This window comes from Watersipora subatra, chromosome 2, assembly GCF_963576615.1.
Source record: "Watersipora subatra chromosome 2, tzWatSuba1.1, whole genome shotgun sequence".
Lineage (NCBI taxonomy): Eukaryota > Metazoa > Bryozoa > Gymnolaemata > Cheilostomatida > Watersiporidae > Watersipora > Watersipora subatra.
Genome location: NC_088709.1, coordinates 55,176,192 through 55,196,884, shown reverse-complemented (window position 1 = coordinate 55,196,884; position 20,693 = coordinate 55,176,192). Strand labels below are relative to the sequence as shown.

At 37.5% G+C, this 20,693-nt stretch overlaps 2 protein-coding genes across 4 annotated transcripts; one reads left to right on the top strand and one right to left on the bottom strand.

Annotated features, from left to right (window-relative positions):
• Positions 1-88: 88 nt before the first annotated feature.
• Positions 89-10,452, top strand: LOC137386995 (sesquipedalian-1-like). 3 transcript variants are annotated; one of them, XM_068073264.1, is made up of 4 exons: positions 89-176; positions 3,552-4,180; positions 5,361-5,511; positions 10,267-10,452. In XM_068073264.1, exons 1-4 carry the CDS (start codon positions 170-172, stop codon positions 10,446-10,448), a joined length of 969 nt encoding a protein of 322 aa, XP_067929365.1. In that variant the 5' UTR covers positions 89-169; the 3' UTR covers positions 10,449-10,452. The 3 variants fall into 3 exon arrangements, with proteins under 3 accessions (XP_067929365.1, XP_067929366.1, XP_067929367.1); XM_068073265.1 differs by having other exon boundaries at positions 117-172; XM_068073266.1 differs by lacking the exon at positions 89-176 and adding an exon at positions 801-912.
• Positions 10,453-10,981: 529 nt separating this feature from the next.
• On the bottom strand, positions 10,982-19,732 carry LOC137386994 (uncharacterized). The gene is made up of 7 exons (XM_068073263.1): positions 18,932-19,732; positions 15,491-15,715; positions 14,178-14,317; positions 13,776-13,909; positions 13,073-13,304; positions 12,174-12,282; positions 10,982-11,118 (listed from the first exon to the last, which is right to left on the bottom strand). Exons 1-7 carry the CDS (start codon positions 19,051-19,053, stop codon positions 10,998-11,000), a joined length of 1,083 nt encoding a protein of 360 aa, XP_067929364.1. The 5' UTR covers positions 19,054-19,732; the 3' UTR covers positions 10,982-10,997.
• Positions 19,733-20,693: the final 961 nt, after the last annotated feature.

Sequence of the window (20,693 nt, the reverse complement as noted above, 5' to 3'; positions counted from 1 at the left end):
AGTGCAAAGCGATTAGAACCTAATTGCGGTACGTTACATTATTACCTCAGCGATGGCAAGAGCGAATATCCTTGACACTTTTTGTCTCGGATAAGCTTATTTTTAATGATCAAAAGGGGTGATATCTCAAACGTTCCCGGTTTCTGGTCAGAAAGCAAGGAAAACGTCAATGGTAGGTTAGTCCAATAAGATAATTCTGAAAGATGTATAATTTCTCAATAAAATTATACATATCTTTTATTTTACAAATCAGTATCTGAAGGCTCATCTCACGTCAATAAATGTTCGCTAATCTGAAAAACTTTATTCAGTAAACGTGGCCGAAAAGTGTATTAATGCCTTTCCCGGAGTATGCCCGAATGCAGCAGTAATAAATGCTTTGTATTTATTGGTTCGCCTTTGGCATGTAGACAATAAAAAACAACAGTCTTTTTATTTCAATATCATATTGCTTAGCTCACATGTATTCAGGTACAAATGAGTGTAAGTTTTGTTTCTGTTGCTCCACAGTGCCTGAAAAAAGCAAATTCTTCTTCGATCTCTCGATGTTCGGAAATGATGCTTGAAATTCGAAAGATTATATATTTCGTGCTGGTCTGGTTTCTTCTTTTTGTGTTTCAGCTTATGCTTGATTATCAATATGCCGCAATCTGCTGCTCTCATTGCTCTAGTTTTCATCACTTTCTTTGCGTCTTTCCTTCTGACAACAACTTAATCCAAAAATTTTCAAGGCTTCTTTTCTGGGTTCAACCATGCTTTTTAATGCTGCTTTGTGCCTGAAAATGGATCAGTGATCACAAATTTGTACTCACACTGAGTCAGGCGCATCTCCTCATTTGTGTCACACCTTCCTACCACAATGGCCTGGTACGCTTTCCAATTATCAACATCTGAGCCCATTCTGGCCTGCAGGTCAATGATAAGTCAATTCATTTCTAGCTGTTACTATTTTGAAAGTATCTTTTAGATCATTGTAAACCTTTACTGCTTCAGAGATGGTTAAAATTTGCGATGATTCTTTTGGAGAGGAAGTCATAATGTCATGAAAGTGCCATTGGCAGGTGTAGGTTTATCATCCAAGATAGCTGCTGTTTTGTATGCAATCTTTACCCCAGTTAAGGTGCTAACACACAAAGGAAATTTTGTCGCAGATGTCATGAGGAGCGCAGAGATGTCGCTGCACTTTCCGGCGTATGCCCAAACACATTTGGGCGATGCACCATACATCATCCAATAAAATTCTGTATAACCAGCTTGGCCAGAGTTGTTAATAAAGAACTAGAAATAAATATCGAGCTTTCTAGACAATGATGTAAACAAATTCTGCTTTTGTTTAACCTATCTCGCCTTCACGAATTGCACACTACAAGAAAACAAAAACTATTCTGGGTTCGATAAATACTAATATTTTACCATTCTCAATATGGTCAACCTGTGCAACGATTGACTTCCAAATTTTGGTTTTTAACTGGGTATCTGTGTAATTCTTTTGTGTTGTGTCATACAGGACTGGGTGTGCTTTTATTAAATCTATGAACAGTACAGTGTTCATTTTGATGATGTTTTAATCGTAACAAAATAGCAAAATGTTGTTGTTGTTAGTTGGTCATGAGAAAGTTAGCAGCTAGAGCAGTGCATTCTTGGAAAAAGCAATCAATCAAAATGCAATTTGCATGCAATAAAGCTTTGAATGTGCAAGCCTAGTGTTATCACTCAACATCAACTCGCTGAGTCCAGATTGGCACCACATAGCTCGTTATCGCACCACATAACGCCTAGTGTGTTTGCGCCTTTACTCTTTCCATTGAACTAATAATCTTCTACGCTGTCATTACTCAAACATCTAGTTTTAATAAGTGCTGCTCCATGTGTCATATCTGTTCATTTTACGGGCAGCAGGTGCAGTTTTTCTTTCTGTATGGTTCAAAGCCAACCTACATGTATATATCCACATCAGCGATTTCCATTCTGCAACACAATGCTAGTGCTCTGTCAATCTTTTACCCCTAGTTATTGTATGATCAAATGTGGTGACCAAGGTTTTTCATATTATGTCTAAGCCGAAGTGAGATATTTTCTGTTTGGGATGAATACTGTTTGCTACTCATTTTAAGGTCTTGTTGGATCACGTTGAAGTGAAGAGATCTGTTTACACCTTCTTGCTACACAAAGTTTTTAATAAATAATCCTCAAACTACAAGTAATTTCAAGCATCAGTTTTTTTGCAACTTGCTCAAAAAACCACCACACTTTCAACCAGTCACTTGCTGACATACAGAAAAGTCACTTTGTTTACAAAATGTGAGACTGAGTTCCTTAATGTTCAAACAATGTACATGTATCTATTTTTTGGAGTAGAGGACGTTTTTATACAGTAAGTGAAAGACATTTTAGAGGTGCTGGCACAGGTGGCATTTAGTAGAACTAGCGCAAGGTCTTATCTTTAGCGACAAACTTTGCTCACACATGAAAGTGTTTTACTTTTTTAAATCTACAAATTTTTGAAAGAAATTTATTATTAGAAATTGATAAAAAAGGTGCTAGGGAAAATTGACTTTTATTTGTTTCGGCCACGATTTAGTTTTATTCAATACAAATTGGTGATTCTACATGGAAAACTGCTTAAGCAACGTAGTGTTAACAGATAGTTTTTCTGAATCTTTCAAGTAGCAGCCACAGTCAAAATTTGGTTTTCAACACTTAACTAATTTGTTCCAAAAGGCTTCTCGAATGGATTGTTTAAATTCAGATTTAGTTTCTTCTATTACAAATAATGTAAATTATTAAAATTTGTTCCAAGTCTAAAAAACAATCTTTAAGCATTTATACATTACGCTATAAATTCCATATTAAGAGGACAGGGAATACTCTGAATTTTTTATAAACACTAATTATTAGAGAAGGTTGTATTATTAGAGAAGGCTCTATTATTAGAGAAGGCTCTATTATTAGAGAAGGCTGTATTATTAGAGAAGGCTCTATTATTAGAGAAGGCTCTATTATTAGAGAAGGCTGTATTATTAGAGAAGGCTGTATTATTAGAGAAGGCTGTATTATTAGAGAAGGTTCTATTATTAGAGAAGGCTCTATTATTAGAGAAGGCTCTATTATTGGAGAAGGCTCTATTATTAGAGAAGGCTGTGTTATTAGAGAAGGTTAGGCTAAGGAATGTTATGCCATTTGATAGCAGCTTATACCCAGCGTATTTCATCAGATTTTTGTGTAAAATAAAAACTATAGTAGAAATATATTGTCTTATATTCCAAAAATCAAAAAAGTTAGATAATACACTACAAAAAGTAAAATAGAGTAGGTATTTCATAAAGCATATCAAACATACCTGTATACAACAATTAAACATAGCAAAAAGAGAGCACCAGTGGGCATGTTGTCAGTTTGATGGATTTCGCAGTTCGAAGGAGAGCCCAAGTGCAACTAGCAGCACCATCTTGTTTCCTGTAGTCAGTGCTAGTAATTCGCTTCCATTACCAATAAGTATAAGCCATAGGCGTGTCAATCATACTAATATTACACAGTGATTATGTTCACAGATAAAACAATGAAGTTATTGAATGAAGCCAACCTCGTCTATTTTTCCACCTCTACTTCTCAAACCACAAAAGAAGGCTGGCTTTCAAAACGAGGAGAAATGAATAAAAACTTTCAAAAACGATGGTTTGTGCTCAAGGGAAATCTATTGTTTTACTTTGACAAACCTGGTGACCGTGAACCCAATGGCGTAATAATCCTAGAGGGCTACACGGTGGAGCTAGCTGACATGGCCGTTGAGGGCTACACATTCAAGATACTGTTCAAGGGTGCAAGTAACAGCCGCAAGTACCTTCTTCAAGCTGAGAGTCAAGACGTTATGGTGGAATGGATGAAAGCAATCACATGTGCAAGTTATGACTATATGAAACTGATGGTGGCCGAGCTTAAGTCCCAGCTCGATGACTTGTCCTCCGAGGAACTTGCTAATGAACTGGCCGATTGTAAAGAGCAGGACCCTTCCGTCGATGTTTTCGGACATAAGCCATTCACTGTTCCAGACACGCCAATGATTCAAACACTTGAAATAGGTGGAGCCGACCAAATTCCTCTGCCAACTGAACAGAAGCCCAAGGCTAGGCTGAACCCCTTTGGTTCCAGCGTGTCGAATCCTTTAGACCCTTTTGATCTGGTAAGTTCTTAGCTTTCCATATAAGCTACTTATAAACCTTGTAATTTTTTAAAACGATGCTTGCTGAATTCGTTTAAAAAGTTTCAGGAAATATAAGGATCACCATGTCCATAATCTCAACAATAAGAAAATACCTGTTTTATGCAAGTCATTTGTTAAAGTGTGTAAAACTGTAACGCGTCCACATGTTTATTCTGGTGATTGTTATCGATGACTTTTTAAGCTCATTTTATATCACAAAATACAATAAAATTATTATTATTTATAATTATCATTTATAATATACGTACTAACAATTTGCAACTAAACTAGCAAAAGTAAATAATTTTAGTGTTAGTTGGTTTTTTTAAATGTGTTGCTACAAAAGATTAAATTTTAAATGCAACAAAACTATGTTAAAGCTCCCATTTCTTGTTTCGCTTTGAATGAAATTATTTCTCCCCAAAAGGAGTCACTAGGGCATCTCATAATTATGTTACGAAGGAAAATTTGTTAACCGATAGCCTACATTGTAGTGTTTGAGTATCTGAGTTAATAGTGTCTGTACCTCAGTTTAATTGAATGAATGCTCCAAAATCTCTTCACCTGGGTTTGAGTGATAAAGCCACCACGTTATGAATTTAAAATATCTAAATTTTCTTAAGATTACTATATTATTTTGTCGGCTCATAAAGAATCAGAACGCAGAGTTGTTTGCCAAGGTAATGCTGTTTTTGATGAAGGCTCTTCTCAGATTAGTCTTTTGGCAATTTGTTTTGCTAGCATCCTTGCCTGATAAGGGTTTGTGCCACCTAGAATCAGCAGTGGGAGTTGTTAGCACAATAAAAGTACACAGTATTTATGCACGTTGTGTAGATGTTGGTAACAATTTTTGATGAATAGTGTAGTGAATTGTGGGTAGCAGAAACTAATTTATGTTGGTTTTTATGAAAAGCTGATGCTTAGCAGACTCGTGTCCTCATCTTATCAACTGAAAATCACAGCTTGTAGATCAAGGATTAAGATTCATTAAAAATAATTAATAGGCTTCAGCCAAAAGGAAGTGAAGTTAGTTGAGTTTGTAGAGAGCTGAACAGAAGCAGGGCTTAGCTGACATGTACATTAACCAAAAACCCTGCAAAAGCGAACATTACGGGGGCGCTGTCATTCTCAAACTCCTAATTATTTATGTTTCATTCAGGTGCTATCCCAAGCTGAGCCAGTAGGTGTACACAACTCCGAACAGGCATCTCTAGAAGTGCCTAAAGCTCGGAAAAAGAAGTCTTCTCCGAAACTGTCACGCAAGATGGTTCCTTCACCAAAAAATATCAGAAGAGCTGCAGAATGTCTCGGTAATCAGTTAATATCTATTCAGTTTTTTCAATTCTTCATGTTGGTCCAGTCATTGGACTGCAAATGCCCAGGAGTTTTTTGTGGAAAATATTTTGTGTTGTCTTTCTATTAGAGAGGGTGTTCTGTATCTGTCATTAGGGGTATTCGGTGTCTATCACTGAAGGTGTTCTGTGTCTATCACTGGGGGTGTTTTATGTCTATTACTTGGATGTTCAGTGTCTGTCACTTGGGGTGCTTTGTGTCTATCACTGGGATGTTCAGTGTCTATCACTGGGGTGCTTTGTGTCTATCACTAGGGGTGCTTTGTGTCTATCACTGGGGGTGTTCTGTGTCTATCACTGGGATGTTCAGTGTCTATCACTAGGGGTGTTTTGTATCCATCACCGAGGGTGTTCTGTCTCTATCACTGAGGTTGTTTTCTCTCTTCATCAGTGGAGGCGTTCTGTGTTCGCTAGAAAGAGCGTTTGTTGCCTATCACCATTAATGTTCTGAGTCTATCACTTGGGGTGTGCTATGTTTATTAGTGAGATGTTCTGTGCCTGTCAATGTTGTGTTGTCTCTCTTTATCAGTGGGTAGTTCTGTGTCTATTAGAGGGAGCATTTCGTGTCTAGCACTGGTGTTTTGTTTCTGCAGTATCACTGAGGCTGTTTGGTGGCTATTAAAGTGGCTGATTGATATCTATCGCAGACAGTGTTTTTTGTGTATTAATGATTGTGCGTTGCATTTATTAGGGGCAATGCTCCGGGTCTACTTATTTTGTTCTAGTTATTAACACCTCCAATGGCCTCTTCGGCAGGGACAATTTTTGCTATTGTCACGGGAGTTGTCTGACTTCTTTTATTTAGCCCAAAATTGTTTAAGCAATAAGGGTGTGAACGAGTTGCTCAAGTGGGTGAGGAAACTTGCATGCAATACATTATGGATGTCAGTAGATGAGTCGTACAAATGTTGTCCTAAAATTTATCTCTGCAAGCATGGTTGCTTAAAGGTTGACTCGCAACAAAATTCACATTACAGTTATTTGGTATCGAAAGATTCACTCACCATGTCTTACTCTGTTGTGTTGTAGGAACAAAATATGTGGAAATGTGACTACAAGCTCTCACAAACGAACAGGTAATCGCCGCCATCATGAAACCGCCGTAGATTGGAATCAGTTTATTTCTCTGACGTTGTCAATCCATTTGGTTATTGTTTTGACACGTGATGCTCTCAATTGAATTGAAAGACCTATAAAAGGCTCAATATAAAACTTTTCATAGCACTAGTTTATGACAAACACTTCGGGTTTCACCGAAGAGCCCGTATCAAATGTAGATGCTCTCTACTTTACAGTTTTGTTCCGGTTTGGTCTAATCGTCTAATCGTAATCTGATCATGTGACCCATACTTCCTGCCAAACAGCGCGGATAATTTCTGCAGAATTTTTCGATTATTACAGGTGACCAACAGGCTCGTCATGTTTATCAGACAATGATATATACTACTTCGAGCGAAGGTTAAAAAATTAAATGAATTTTCACGGTAGGTTATAAGATATCAGTGCTGAAAGTTACAGCATTACAATGACGATGAAATTGACGCATTTGGACAATAGACATGGTTTTATTGAATGCGTGAAGTATATTTGTGAAGATATTTCGACGAATGAGATTGCATGAAAGTGTAAACAGAAGCCATCTCATTCAATTATGTCCCATTTGAGCCATTTGGGAAAGAGATTCTAATCTACAGCAGTTTTGTGATGGCGGCGATTAACTGTTCGTTTTTGAGCTTTTAAGAACTTGTAGTCACATTTCCACATATTTTGCACCTACAACACCGCAGAGTAAGACATGGTGAATCTTTTGATACCAAACAACTGTAATGTGAATTCCGTTGCAAGTCAACCTTTAAAAATAGTACTTGATAATCACCTTTGATTTTTACTTTTAAATATGGCTGCTTTTAGAACAACACGCAATGGAGTAATACAAATTTGTTCTACACAAGGTACTGCAATATCACTAAACATATGAACCACACAAGAGACTTTAACCAACTGCTGGATTAGTTAATAATTAATTAATTTTAATTAATTATTTTAATGCTTGTAAAAGCAACTGCCAACCTTCTAATACAACTGGCCTCTCCAAATTTCAAATGCATGTATCGAATCGTGGGTTAAATCAAAATCCCTTTCTACATCAAAACAAAGCCTGCCCCCTCCTACCAACCCATCCATCATTCTTGTAATTTTCTCCTGTATAATATGATTGCAAATGACTAGCAGTAAGCCTGCATTGCTCGAGATATTTTTGGTTTCTAATCTTATAGCCAGCAGGTGGGTGTTTAACAGGCTTGGTCTTAGAAAACAGACATAGCTTTGCAACCAAATATATTTTGGGTGGTCTGGTGGAAGGCACGGAGCGTATGCTTTTGAAGTTTGGACAAAATTGGCCAAAAAATGTGGAAACGCTAAGTATTCACGCAGACACACAGACAGACACACACGCATACACACAATGACTAATTGGGCTTTATTAATATAGATTATTATTTTAGTTATTAACATAGCAGTAATGTTGTGATGACACAACGCAAACATGGAGTTGCTATCAAGTTGCGACTTTAAACGTTTCTTGGTGTTACTCACATGCTATTATGTATCGCAGTCAAGCCTCGACTTGCGATTACCTCTGCATATCAGTTTTTGAAGATAATTTGAACAAGTAGTGGACTCTACCCTCGTAGTATGCTCACTTTATATTTATATGTATTTCATATATATAAATCTCAGCGTTTGTCTATCTGTTATTCGTCTGTCCAGTTACGGCGATAAAGTTTTGGTAAAGGAAAATTTGCTTTACCGAGAATTCGAACTCATGACATTCAAATCACAAGTTCAGCAACAAGCGTGTGTTACCGCCAGGCTAAGTTATTCTTGACATTTTCAACTCTATCCATCCTCATGGTAAATGCAGGTTACAAGCTAAATGGGTATATATACTTGTTGTTGGGAAATATCACTTTTTTGCGTCTTTTTGTTTTGAAATTTTTTTAAAAGCTATTTTAAAATCTATTATTAATTTTTTGTATTTTTTCAATGTGCCGTTTCAATTTCAAATTTACCATTATGCGGTGCCTTCAATTGCCTGCTCTTCATTCTGTGATGTCATTCTATAAGAGCTAAAACTTTTCGTGTGGCCGGTTTTACATTGTGTTATCGTGTGAGTGAATGGTCGTTCTCTATCCGTTCAGTCAGACAAAGTACCCATCCGCTCTACTGATCATTACTTCATTCATTCCATTACTTGCCGATTATTTCACATTTAAACACCTTCACAGTAGCTTTATTTGGTATCTTAATTTATTTGACTTGCACAGAACGTTTTTCTCATGATGAGAAGTTTAAAAGTTAGAATGGTAAATGTTGTATATGTATGTTAAACGAAAATAAATTTTCTGTACAATGACTTTCTCATTACCTCTTTCTCACCTCTTTAGTACTCGAGCAACGCCATGCAATCAACTAATATATATATATATATATTATATAATATTTTAATATAATGTTTAATATATTAAATTTTTGTGAAAATATTTCATAAGTTAAAGTGAAGAAGTTGCGAAAGATTAAATCTAAAACATACCAACATATAAAAATAACCAGGATCTGCTAGCCAAGTTAGTTAAGTTTATGCTAGAGTAAGTTATGTCATGTATCGATGTCATCACTCTAATTTCTGAACCTGTTCTTTAGTCCCCATGTCTCTAGGGTGAGTTATATAAAAGGCTACTTTTTATTGATTATTACTTTGTTAATTTTAATAATTCAGTTTTTTGCGGTTCGTAATTGTGACTCGTCCGTCACGTCCCTCTCTGTGATAATTGAATATATGTGAAATAGAAACTGATAACCTCATATCTTATAAAGTCGTAAGCATTTTCCTCTTTTTCTTAATTTCGTGACATGAATTTGAGGGTCGTGACTGTATAGAAGACATGCAGGGCATCACAAGCACATTGCCCACATTGAAAATTTCACAAAACGTAACAGGAAAACGGCAAACTGCGACAGCTAAATGATGATCTCACTAGGCCAGAGTATGAGATTTATCTATTTAGTGTTTTTTATTTTTGGATTTTTATTCATTTTCATTAATTAAAAAATATATATTTCACCCTGCGTACTGAAGCCATGAAGGGTGAACCACGAAGTAGCAAGGGACCACTACTATGTATAGTATGTTTGTTTAGTGATATATGTAGTTACCAGCAGTATTTGTATTTTAGTGATATGTGTAGTTACCTGCAGTATTTGTATTTTAGTGATATGTGTAGTTACCTGCAGTATTTGTATTTTAGTGATATGTGTAGTTACCTGCAGTTGTTATATTTTAGTGATATATGTAGTTATCTGCAGTATTTGTATTTTAGTGATATGTGTAGTTACCTGCAGTATTTGTATTTTAGTGATATGTGTAGTTACCTGCAGTAGTTATATTTCAGTGCTATGCGTAATTACCTGCAGTATTTATATTTTAAGGAGTTGCACCCATACATTTTTGAGATTTGGTACGAATCAGAGTATTTTTAAATTTTGATATATAAATTTAATGTTTGAACAGATGAACTTTGTATATCAAGGTTTGGCTGTCCAGAGCTGGTTTTGAGCATAATTGGCACCAGGTAATTTGGTGTGAACCATTTTAGCTGTATAACAAGTTTCCTGTCTTCTTTAGGCATAACAACGTTGTCTTATTTTCCATAGCAAAAGGCAAGACGCCATTACACAGCGCTGAAGCTGACACAAGATGCCGGGAGCCAGCACCACCCCTCCGCGTACAGGTATCCAGATTTCTTGAGCTTCACTCTCTCTACGGAGACATAATCCGAGCTATGCTGCCACAGAAACTAGTTGAGGAATCGAGTCCAGCTCTCATAGAATTTTAGTATGCAATGTGACCGAGTATCTCTTTTGGCGTAAGATGTGCTTCTTTTATGTCGAGATTTTCTATTTTTATATTTTTTACCTCTGATCTCTCGGTATCAGGTAATGAATGCTGACTTACTTATTCATTGGAAACTTTTGTGATTGCTCAGCGGAGGAAGCTTGAGCCTTATTTAGATAAAGGACACCGATTTAGACTTGAAATTTTCTAAACTTGAAGGCTAGAGCGCAAGACTAACAAAAAGTACAATGAACAATGTTTGGTACTCTTCAGCAAATTTATATATGAATCCAAAGGTGAACCTGATATGAGTTTTTTCCTATTATTTATTTGATGAAATATTCTCATGACACAAATAAAGTGGATGATTATATTTAGATATGGACACTGATTTATTTTGAAAGCGTGGAAGGTCACTGGTATTGCCATAAAAAGCATGTTCCTTGTTTGGAATACATGGACGTGGCAAAAGACTCATAGACTCACAATGTTATATGAACCGGAAGGTAGGTTGGAGAGATGACCTTTCAGCCATGCAGGTCAGAGATCATCAGTCAACACGGGTTTTCTCCATAAGCCATATCTGATGAGGATTCTCCCAGATAAATGTTTCTTTCCTTAGATTAGATTTTGTAATTTGCGATTCATTTTTCAACTTTGAACTGGATTTCCTGCAATCATCAAGTTTTCCAAAGCCTATAGTGCTATCCTACAGTGTATCTATTGCTTAACTGGGAATTTGAAGTAGATGGCATAGCTACCGATAGCATCTTGCGGTATAGCAAAAACTATACATGTAATTTATTGTTTTGAGCACAATGCATAGGCTACAACAATCGGGAAGTTGAATGCTCATGACAAAAACAAGCTCAAGTACCTAATTTCAACAGATGCCTTTACCATTATATTGTAGCAGCGAAAGTTGGATTCATATTTACTCTTTAAGATTGATGCTCACAATAGTTTAAGTTCAAGAACTATCACTGCCCTCCAAACTTTAACATGAAAAATCACTTCAGCTTGGCAAGCACATGATAGACCAGCTCTAAATGCCAATGACTACTGTGCCAAGCCACCCTTACCCACCGCCACTGTTTTGTTAGATTAGGCTTACCAATATCTACCTAACGCTATTCTGATAGACCAATCCTACCCGCTAAAGGCTGTCATGACACCCCACTTGCCGCTTGGTGCTATGACTGACTACCCCAATGTGCCAATCACTGTTATGACATACCGAACCTACAATGTATCTATCAATCCTTGTTCTGATAGAGTACCTCTACTTGTAAACAGTAATCTAACAAACCACCTGCCACTACTGTTTTGTTAGATTACCAATGCCTGCCAACCCATTCCGGAAGACCAATCCTACCAGTTACAGACTGTCATGATATGCCAACTGCCACTGTTGCTATGATAGACTACACTGACATGTCAAACATTGTTATGATATACCACTCGACCTGCCAAGAACTATTACTATAGATATAGAACTACCCTTGTTTGAAAACTCAAATACTAGGTCAATATTTCTATGTCATTTGTACTTTCTCAAAGCGTGCTATAGTTGTTAATTTGTTAGATGATTTGCGCTCTAAGTTGTTAGGTAAATAAGTTGAAATAGCCTAACACCACTAGGATACAAGAATGACCAGCCATCATCAGCTATAGTCAGACAGACTGAATGTTACTCTAGCGAACTATATGAAGGTTGGCAAATTACCTCAGCTCGAAATGGTTGCCATGTTTGTAATTATGAGTGAATCTTCGGGGTTTCATTTCTAGCCAGCTCTCCTTTGGCAGATACTTCTCATAGTGGATCTCTGCGTGGCCTTTGAAAATATTTAACAGAATTAAACTATGCTTTCATTATGGCGGAATGCTGACCACTACATATTACTTACAGCGACATAATGCTGACAGCAACATCATACTGACAGTGACATCATACTGACAGCGACATCATGCTGATGCCGACATCATACTGACAGCGATATCGTAGTGACAGCTACATCATACTGACAGCAACATTGTAATGACAGTGACATCATACTGACAGTGACATAATACTAACAGCAACATCATACTGACAGTGACATCGTACTGACAGCGACATCATGCTGATGCCGACATCATACTGACAGCGATATCGTACTGACAGTGTCATCATACTGACAGCGACATCATACTGAAAGCAACATCGTACTGACAGCGACATCGTACTGACAGCGACATCGTACTGACAGCGACATCTAAATAGCAACTTTATAATGCTCTGGGTCATATGTAGACATTAATTTGCTGAACTATTTAGGTCGTATAGTTGCTATCTTTTTACTTATCGACTAAATTAAGATAGAATAATAATTCTTTTTAGGTGACTGTTCATTCAGCACAAATATTTCATGCATTTGTACATGTATGCTAGATAGGGTTGAGGCTTTATAGGCCTTTAGATAGTTTTACTAGTAAAAGCAGCAATTACAATGACTTGCATGTATGTATGTTAAATCGGTTCTGATGATGGATACATATTCTCAACTTATCAGTGTCTGATGATAAAGATATATTCTCAACTTACCAACACACTTGGTGTCTGGTGAAGTAAATCTATAAACTTACCAGCACTCTCAGTGTCTGATGCTGAAGAGGTATTCTGTCTTCTCATTAGACGATGTGACTGCCTCCATGATCGTTCATTTCTTGAAGAATCTGGTTTTAGTACACTATCTAAACCCTTATCAGAATCTAATATTCCAATTTTGGGTGGCGCTATAGTTGCACGTACGATCTTTGTAGGTTTTTGGCGTGGAGCGTAGGGCACTTCAAAGGGCTTTCTCCATTCATTTGTTATCTGCAGTACAATTAAGTGTAAACCAGTTAGTTTGCAACGTTGCTCAACAAATAATTGGTACATTGCAAACTAGAGAAGGAGCTTAAGTGTTGTAAAACCTTCAGTTTCAAAGAATATAATGAGAACCTTACACAGATTTGTAGAAGTGCAGGCTGAAATGCCATATGTATAGTTAACAAATACCATTATAACATCATATACTCCTTTCTATACTAAGTACACTTTTGCCCCTTCATGCTAGTTTTTGATGATATCAGATACAACTGCAACAATAATAATATAGTTTTTATAGCAATAGTATAATAAAAATAATGTGTTTTATTATATCTGCAGCATATAATATAACAAGAGATAAAAATGATTGTATTTGTTTTGATTCAACTTTGAATACAAAAATGACTAGTTTTAGTTCTGACCTATGCTAGTAGCTGCACCTGACTATCTATATAAGGTAACAACAGTTATTTTTACCGGAAGCTTCTGGACCTGACTACTGGCTATAGACATTGCAGACTTTTTGCGGGCATTCCCTTTATCCCCCCTAAGCTGAACACCATCATTGTTTCTATTCCTTGCCTTCATCCTATCCTCCATCTCAGTGGTGCCTGCAAAAAGAGTTTTATATTCTTAAACTTTGGTCTCTTAAACAAGACTTGTAACAGTAGTCTTTATGTCTCTATATTTTCAGACAACAACTGCTCAAAATCTTAGACCACAGGCTATAGGACATGCATTTAGACAAAAAAAAGAGTAAGAAGTAACACAAACTTTTTTGAAGTAAAATATTGGCAAATCTCCAAAAAGACCACAAAGTTACTTTTGGTTTTCCGTGGCAATTTTATAAAAAGGGGACCATATCCGTTATTTTGTTACCGATGTCTTCTGCAGCTGGAAAATCAGAGAGATTTCTGCTCGGTGCATAGCTTGATGCTCGGCGGTTGATAGCAGGGTTCCTAAGGCTAGCCTCTTTAAAGGAAGCCGCATCCAGCTGGAGACTGTGACTTCTGCTGTGACTACAAATAAGTGCAGTAGGTACAAGTCATGTTTTACTTTTCCATGACATAACCTTGACATAACCTTATTGAGTAACGTATTTCTTGCTCTTCTCTTCCCGCTCCTTAAAGAATGCTATTAAATTCTGTATGTGGATCTTAGCCAGGTACCAGGATGAAAAATCCAAAGAAATAGCAATCATAGGAAAGTATGTGTAATAATAATTAATAATCCATCGTTCTATGCCCATCTTTAAACTTCAAAGTTGTTCCCTCATGCCATTTTCAGCTACATCTCACAGACATGGTAATCACTCTACCTATAATCTTCGAACAAATCAGTAAAATATTTTCAGCATTGAAACCTAATGCATTGACTATAAAGTAAGCGTTCAAATACCGTAGCCTAAAAACATTAAAAAGAGATAAGGATCTTCAGCTATAGTTTTTACGGATGCGTCGTCGAGAATTTGCTTCCGCACTGTCCGGGCACTCTGTTCACCCACCCTATTTGGCTATTTTGGGTTTGAATGTACCCTAAACCAGGCAAAGTACATTGTAGCTTTTCTGAAACATGAAAGGCATGAGATTGTAATCGAAAGACCTATGCATACTCTGATTGCATACCCCTTACTAGTAGGGTTTCCCAAGGGACGTTCAGTACACCCCCTCAATATCGCTCTATTGTGCTCCACATTTCTAACTGTTTTGTCACTTTAAACTTTCCTGCTTCATTGCTTATTATTTCATTAATGATTTATGCTTGATAGCTCATATTTTCTACCATTGGCGTCAGCGCTGAATATCTGAAAGGCAGGGATATTTTAAATGATTGAATAGTTTTTAATCCAGGGTATTTGCTCGGTGTGTGGTTAAGAGGGCAAACAATTAAAACCTGCCTTTAGCCGTGACAGCCACAACTATTCATGCCATATCAAAGATTAAAGATAAGTACAAGTGAGTGGGAAGTACTGCTGACAAGACCTCACATCAAATACATAAGTAACAACAAGGGAAACTCAGATAGAATTGTAAGACCTTAGAGCATTGAATTAGTAACATTTTTATGTTTTGGTTGCTTTGGGCATTCATATATGCCCAGAAACAAGACACAATATATCACATCTTTCATTGGCTCGCTGCGCAAATATGAACGATACCCTTTTTCATGCCCTTCTAATATTGAGTACACACCTAGAACTTGACCTTGCTGGCTTTCCAGATTGCCAACTCAGGTCATTGATTTTTTCCACTGACTCTTCTTTTATCTGAGATTCTGTGGTTGGCAACTTTCTCTTTTCTTCAGTCTCTGATTGGCTGTTCCTCTCTATTGCTGAGCTTGGTCTGACATAGCTGTAACCTGTTTGATTGGCTGATGGCGACGAATCACTGTCTCCGTATAAAAGATCAAAATGTTTTCTGTAAAGAAGACAGCACTATGTGTAAGAAGTGAATAGCTGGTCTTCACGATTGGCTCAGCATTCAGTCACACTTTCTCATGATGTCAAAGTTTGCCACCTCTCGCAAGTTTAGATCCTCCCAGTGGGCATATTCAGTTATTAATAACCATTTGTTGATTGTGAGATTATTCCATGTGTTGGCAAGGTGAGACAGGCATATAAATATAGGTTAAAAGTCACCCTAGTGTTACGACACAGTTTACACAAAACGCCAACTAATTTTGAATACTCGTAATACGCAAGATGCTTGTAAAATAGCGTATCCATCACAATGATTCATAATACACCGATTAACATTATGTAACACCGCTTATTGCATCTGCTTTATAAAAAATTTGTTGCTGCTCTAGCAAGGAACATGAACGTGACTACATGCTCAAGGCTTTCATTCCATGCAAATGTATTTATTTTTTATTTTTCATTCCGTGCTAAATTTCAAACAAAGAGTATGGATGACCGAAATATTTTTGCTGTCAAGTTTTGATTGTTAATAAAACTGCTGCTTTACAATCTAAAATGCAACAAGACACAACGCATATCTTTTCTTGTATACTTGTTGTAGAACGAATCAGCCGTCTGCTAGTTGGCGAGAGTAACAGAGTAACAGCGAGCGAGTAACAGCTGTCTGCTAGTTAACCAAGAATGTGGTAGAAAAATTATCTGTCAATTGGTATTCTCAGTATAGTTCCCCCACAGGAACGGTTGAGCATGTCATGGTAGCAGCGCTAAGACCTACTAATATGCAGAACCAATGAGCAGACGATAACTGTGTTTTCTTGCTTCAAATGGGTTTGGAGTTGTTGGCTGCTGACAAATTCACACTCTACCATTGCATCATTTCAAAATTTCAAAAATCTGCCCAAGATTTTTTATGTATCATAGCGAATTTGTTCGCACAAATCTATCAAATTGCAATGGCATTGAATGCGTTCGGATTTCACAGTTTTTAAGAGTCGGAGTGGAAGCTACTCCAAAAGCATTCGAAACTCCAAATTCACTCTGTACAGCTCTTATACAGCCGCATTTAAGCATGTGGCATGATTTCTGATGTTACCTTTCACAACCGTGTGTACTACCGTTGTAGCTGATAGGCACTGAAATAGTCCTATGGCCAATGATACAGCGTGACAACTAATCTAATAAAGACATCGGAGTTCATTTTCCAATTATACTAGCAATAAGCCCGGCAGTGCTGGGTTTTATTAATTCTCAAGCAAATCGTATGCAGGCAGATTTTAACAAAAAACTTGTTCTCTCTCAGGAACCTAACGAACCTTTGCAAACAAATATTTTTAGTCGACCTGACGGGCGGCAAGGAGAATATACGTGCGAAGTTTGGACAAAAATCAGCCAAAAATGTGAAAACACAATGTTCATGCAGACTAACAGACAGATGCGCTTACACGTGATTACAAAGTGGGAATTAATAATATAGACAGTCATTGCCTTGCAGCACTGCTCTAAATATTGCAATTTGCACATACAACATTCCATAATATTGGACAATGAAAGCGCGAGTGGAGAGGGGCACAACTAGATGAACATGGTTGAAAGGTAGCACCAGTCTATGACAAAATTCATGCCGGATTGATGCTGGCAGAGAGTCTACCAGATATACTGATACACTGCTAGGGCAAACAGGAGTATGAGCTCATTCAAAAGATACGTTTCGCCGGTGCATCAAGTCTTAAATAAAAATATATACACATATAATAAACTAAAAAACAGCTTATAAACAGTGACAGGTAATGTAGTTGCCTGCTACACGCCATTAGCCTGGCACAGTGTCAATGGCTAATTTGAGTAACCTACTATCTGTATTGCTAAACTTACTAATAAGAGCCGTGAGAGCAAGCTTTAGTGATGTTTCGCAGGCCTGTATTCCCTGGTTGCAAGTTGGGGCGGCTAATGTTAGGCGACTAGTTATGAGCATCTGGGGGTTTGGAGGGGCGATGGTCAGCCCCCCTCAACAGTTTCTTTTATGTAGGGCCTCAACCGGGCATCTCATGTAAAGTTTTAAAAAATTTTATCGGAAAGTATAAACATTTTTTCTATTATTTGAGATTTGTTTGTTTTAGGTGATGTGACTGCCAGGTTGTTTTCAGATTAAAATAGCTAAACTTGACCGCAGTTGAAACGCTAAGAAAAATACATCTTTTTCTTTTGAGCGTTTCAACAAAGATCAATTTTGCCGATTTTATTTTAAGTTCATCCTAAGGTTTCTACGCTTTCGTGGGGCAATTGCCAAGCGAATGTTTGTTAAAACTTGACCTTTTGCAAACCTTTATAAAAGTCGTTAACAAGAATAATTTGCCGATGATGATGATAATAATGACACCCAAGAACTATTAAAGGTTGATGTTTATCTATATGGCTTGGAATAAAGTGATACTCTACAGCGATAAAAACGGTACCCGTAGCCGTTGGACAAATAACTGTTTGAGTTAATGCTGTTGAGGTCGAGTTATCTAAAGCAATTTATCATTGCGTGGGAACGTACCAAACAAATCCGTTCGAGTTAACCGAGTGTTCGTGATAAAATTTTACATTTTATCCGAGGGCGAGTTATCCTAGTTTGAATGTACTTAGCCGCCAAAAATTCCCAACAAGTTGGGGCGGCTCAGCCGGCCAGCCGCCCCAGGGAATACGGGCCTGATGTTTCGTAACGCAGAGTCGCTATGCAAATTTTAACCCACGTAATGACTCATATCGCCTAATGAAGTCATTGCATCTCGTGTAGCTTAATTGGTGAGGTTATTGCCTAGTGAATTGGGAGGTTCCGAGATCAAATTCAACACAAAGTGAATTTTTTAATTCCGAGATTTTAATAGCTATAGCTGGACTCATCGAACAATGGACTTTGAGATTTATATACAAAACAGCCTGAAATTATTAACACATTTATTAGTTTTGAGAGCGCTTTTGTTAGAATCGAGCTTTCGAGGCGACAAAACACTCATTTAGACGAGTGTTGGAGAGAAGGGGTGAACTGTATTAACGGGTAACCAATCAACCAGTTGTTGATCTAGTTCAACTGATCCATGCACGCGAAGAAATCTACTAAAGTTTATTTTCCTCTTAACCTTTGAGTAAGAGCGGAAGATGTATAAAAAGCATGAATACAAACTTGAATGAGCGGTTAAAAAACTCACTATTGTAAACGTGTCAAACTTACTTGGGGCTAGATAGTCTTGCTATCTCTATCCCAAGGCCAGTGTCTGGAGTCTCCATGCTGCATTCAGTTCCTCTGCGACTGTCATCACTGAAGTCTGTGATGAGTCCACTATCCCCACTCATCCTGCTGCTATAGCAATGAGTAAAGCGTACACACCTTGCATTAGCTATTCATACATGCATTAATAAACTATAATCAAAGCCTCATATATTCATCACAAAAGCGAATAGATCAATAGTCTAATGGTGATTCAGTGATTGAATTCTTTTGCTGTTCACCTCTGGTCACATTGATAAGTACCTCATAAAGTTCAGTAAGAGACAAATAGACAGGATCAGTTTTTCCCTTGGAATACAAGATATAATATAAAGACAGGTTAACACCATTTTCTCAAAAAATAAAAAAACAAGAAACAACTTCCCCTAGCCTTCCTACTTTTCAGCTCAGCGCTTTGGGTTTTGCATTGCTGAGTATATATAATGATATGGCTGTCTGTCGTGAGTTGACAATGACTTGCCTCTTAGGCGATGCATGCTTGGGTCGAGCAGCATGTTAGAGAAGAGGTGACCCAGTTTACAGTATCTACCACTTCCGGAACTGTCAGATTAACCTGAAGGGGTGCCTTTGCAACACATCCAGTCTGACAGAGACTGATGGCCATTTCACTCGCCCAATGTGCGAAAAACAGAGGTGGATTTTTAACGTTCCCACATTGTCAGTGTGGTACACGGGGCCTCCAAGTTATGGTCTGTATCTGAAAGACCCAGCAATTTAGGGTTGAAAGCTTGCCGAGAGGTTTTTGTCAGATCGGCATTAAGCAGAGCACATTAAGCAGGACTCGAACCACCAACCCCGTGGTTGATAGTCAAAGGCGCTACCACAAGGCCAGCCTAGTATATATTCCACAGATATATTGAATATTCATTGTATCTATATTTCTCAAAGTTGGTCGTCGTATGTTTATTCGTAGGTTTGATTGTCCAGCTATGGATCTTAAAATAACGATTCCATATCGAAAAAGATTCGATTTCGGACCCTGCCTTTCGCCAGTTCGAAGCCCTACCCACTAAACTACAAAGATTGAATTGCTAGCTTGCCAATATTTCATTATATTAGAGCAAATACCTAACGGCTTTGCGTACGACACGGGTCACAGCTAAATGCAAATAAATACTTTCCAATAGTGCCCCTTACCATAGTATTGCTAATGATAATGATGGAACAACAAAAGGTTTGCCTTCTCATTTTTTGTCTCCTCCCATCAATCGTACTAGTACTGGGAGATATAGAAGGAGCATGGATGTCTAACTAGATGTGGTGTAGATTATACTAACAGATTAACCATAACTGATATGTTAGTCAATGAGCAATTCGACAGGTCCTATCTATGCAGCAGACTTCTGATACTGTTTGACAATACCATACCTTATCATTCTTGAAGGAGTTTCTGCCTGGATTGGCAGCGGAGAACTCAGAGGAAACGGTTATCCACAAAGAGCTGACGACTCTTACTGAAGTATTGATGAGTACAATGCAAACAGTATATCATTGACGGTGTACCTTCAATAAGCATTCTATTGTCATTGATTGTCATTATTGTTAATTAGGGCCAAACTACGGAAGGTTAGCTGGCAGTTCAGTGAGCACCTCTTTATAAGGCACGCATTTGATTTTATTAATGCAAATAAAATATGCGGATGCACAACCACTTGAGCACCTGCAACTACAACAAACCATCTGCTGCAGACCCTTTACTGTTTGC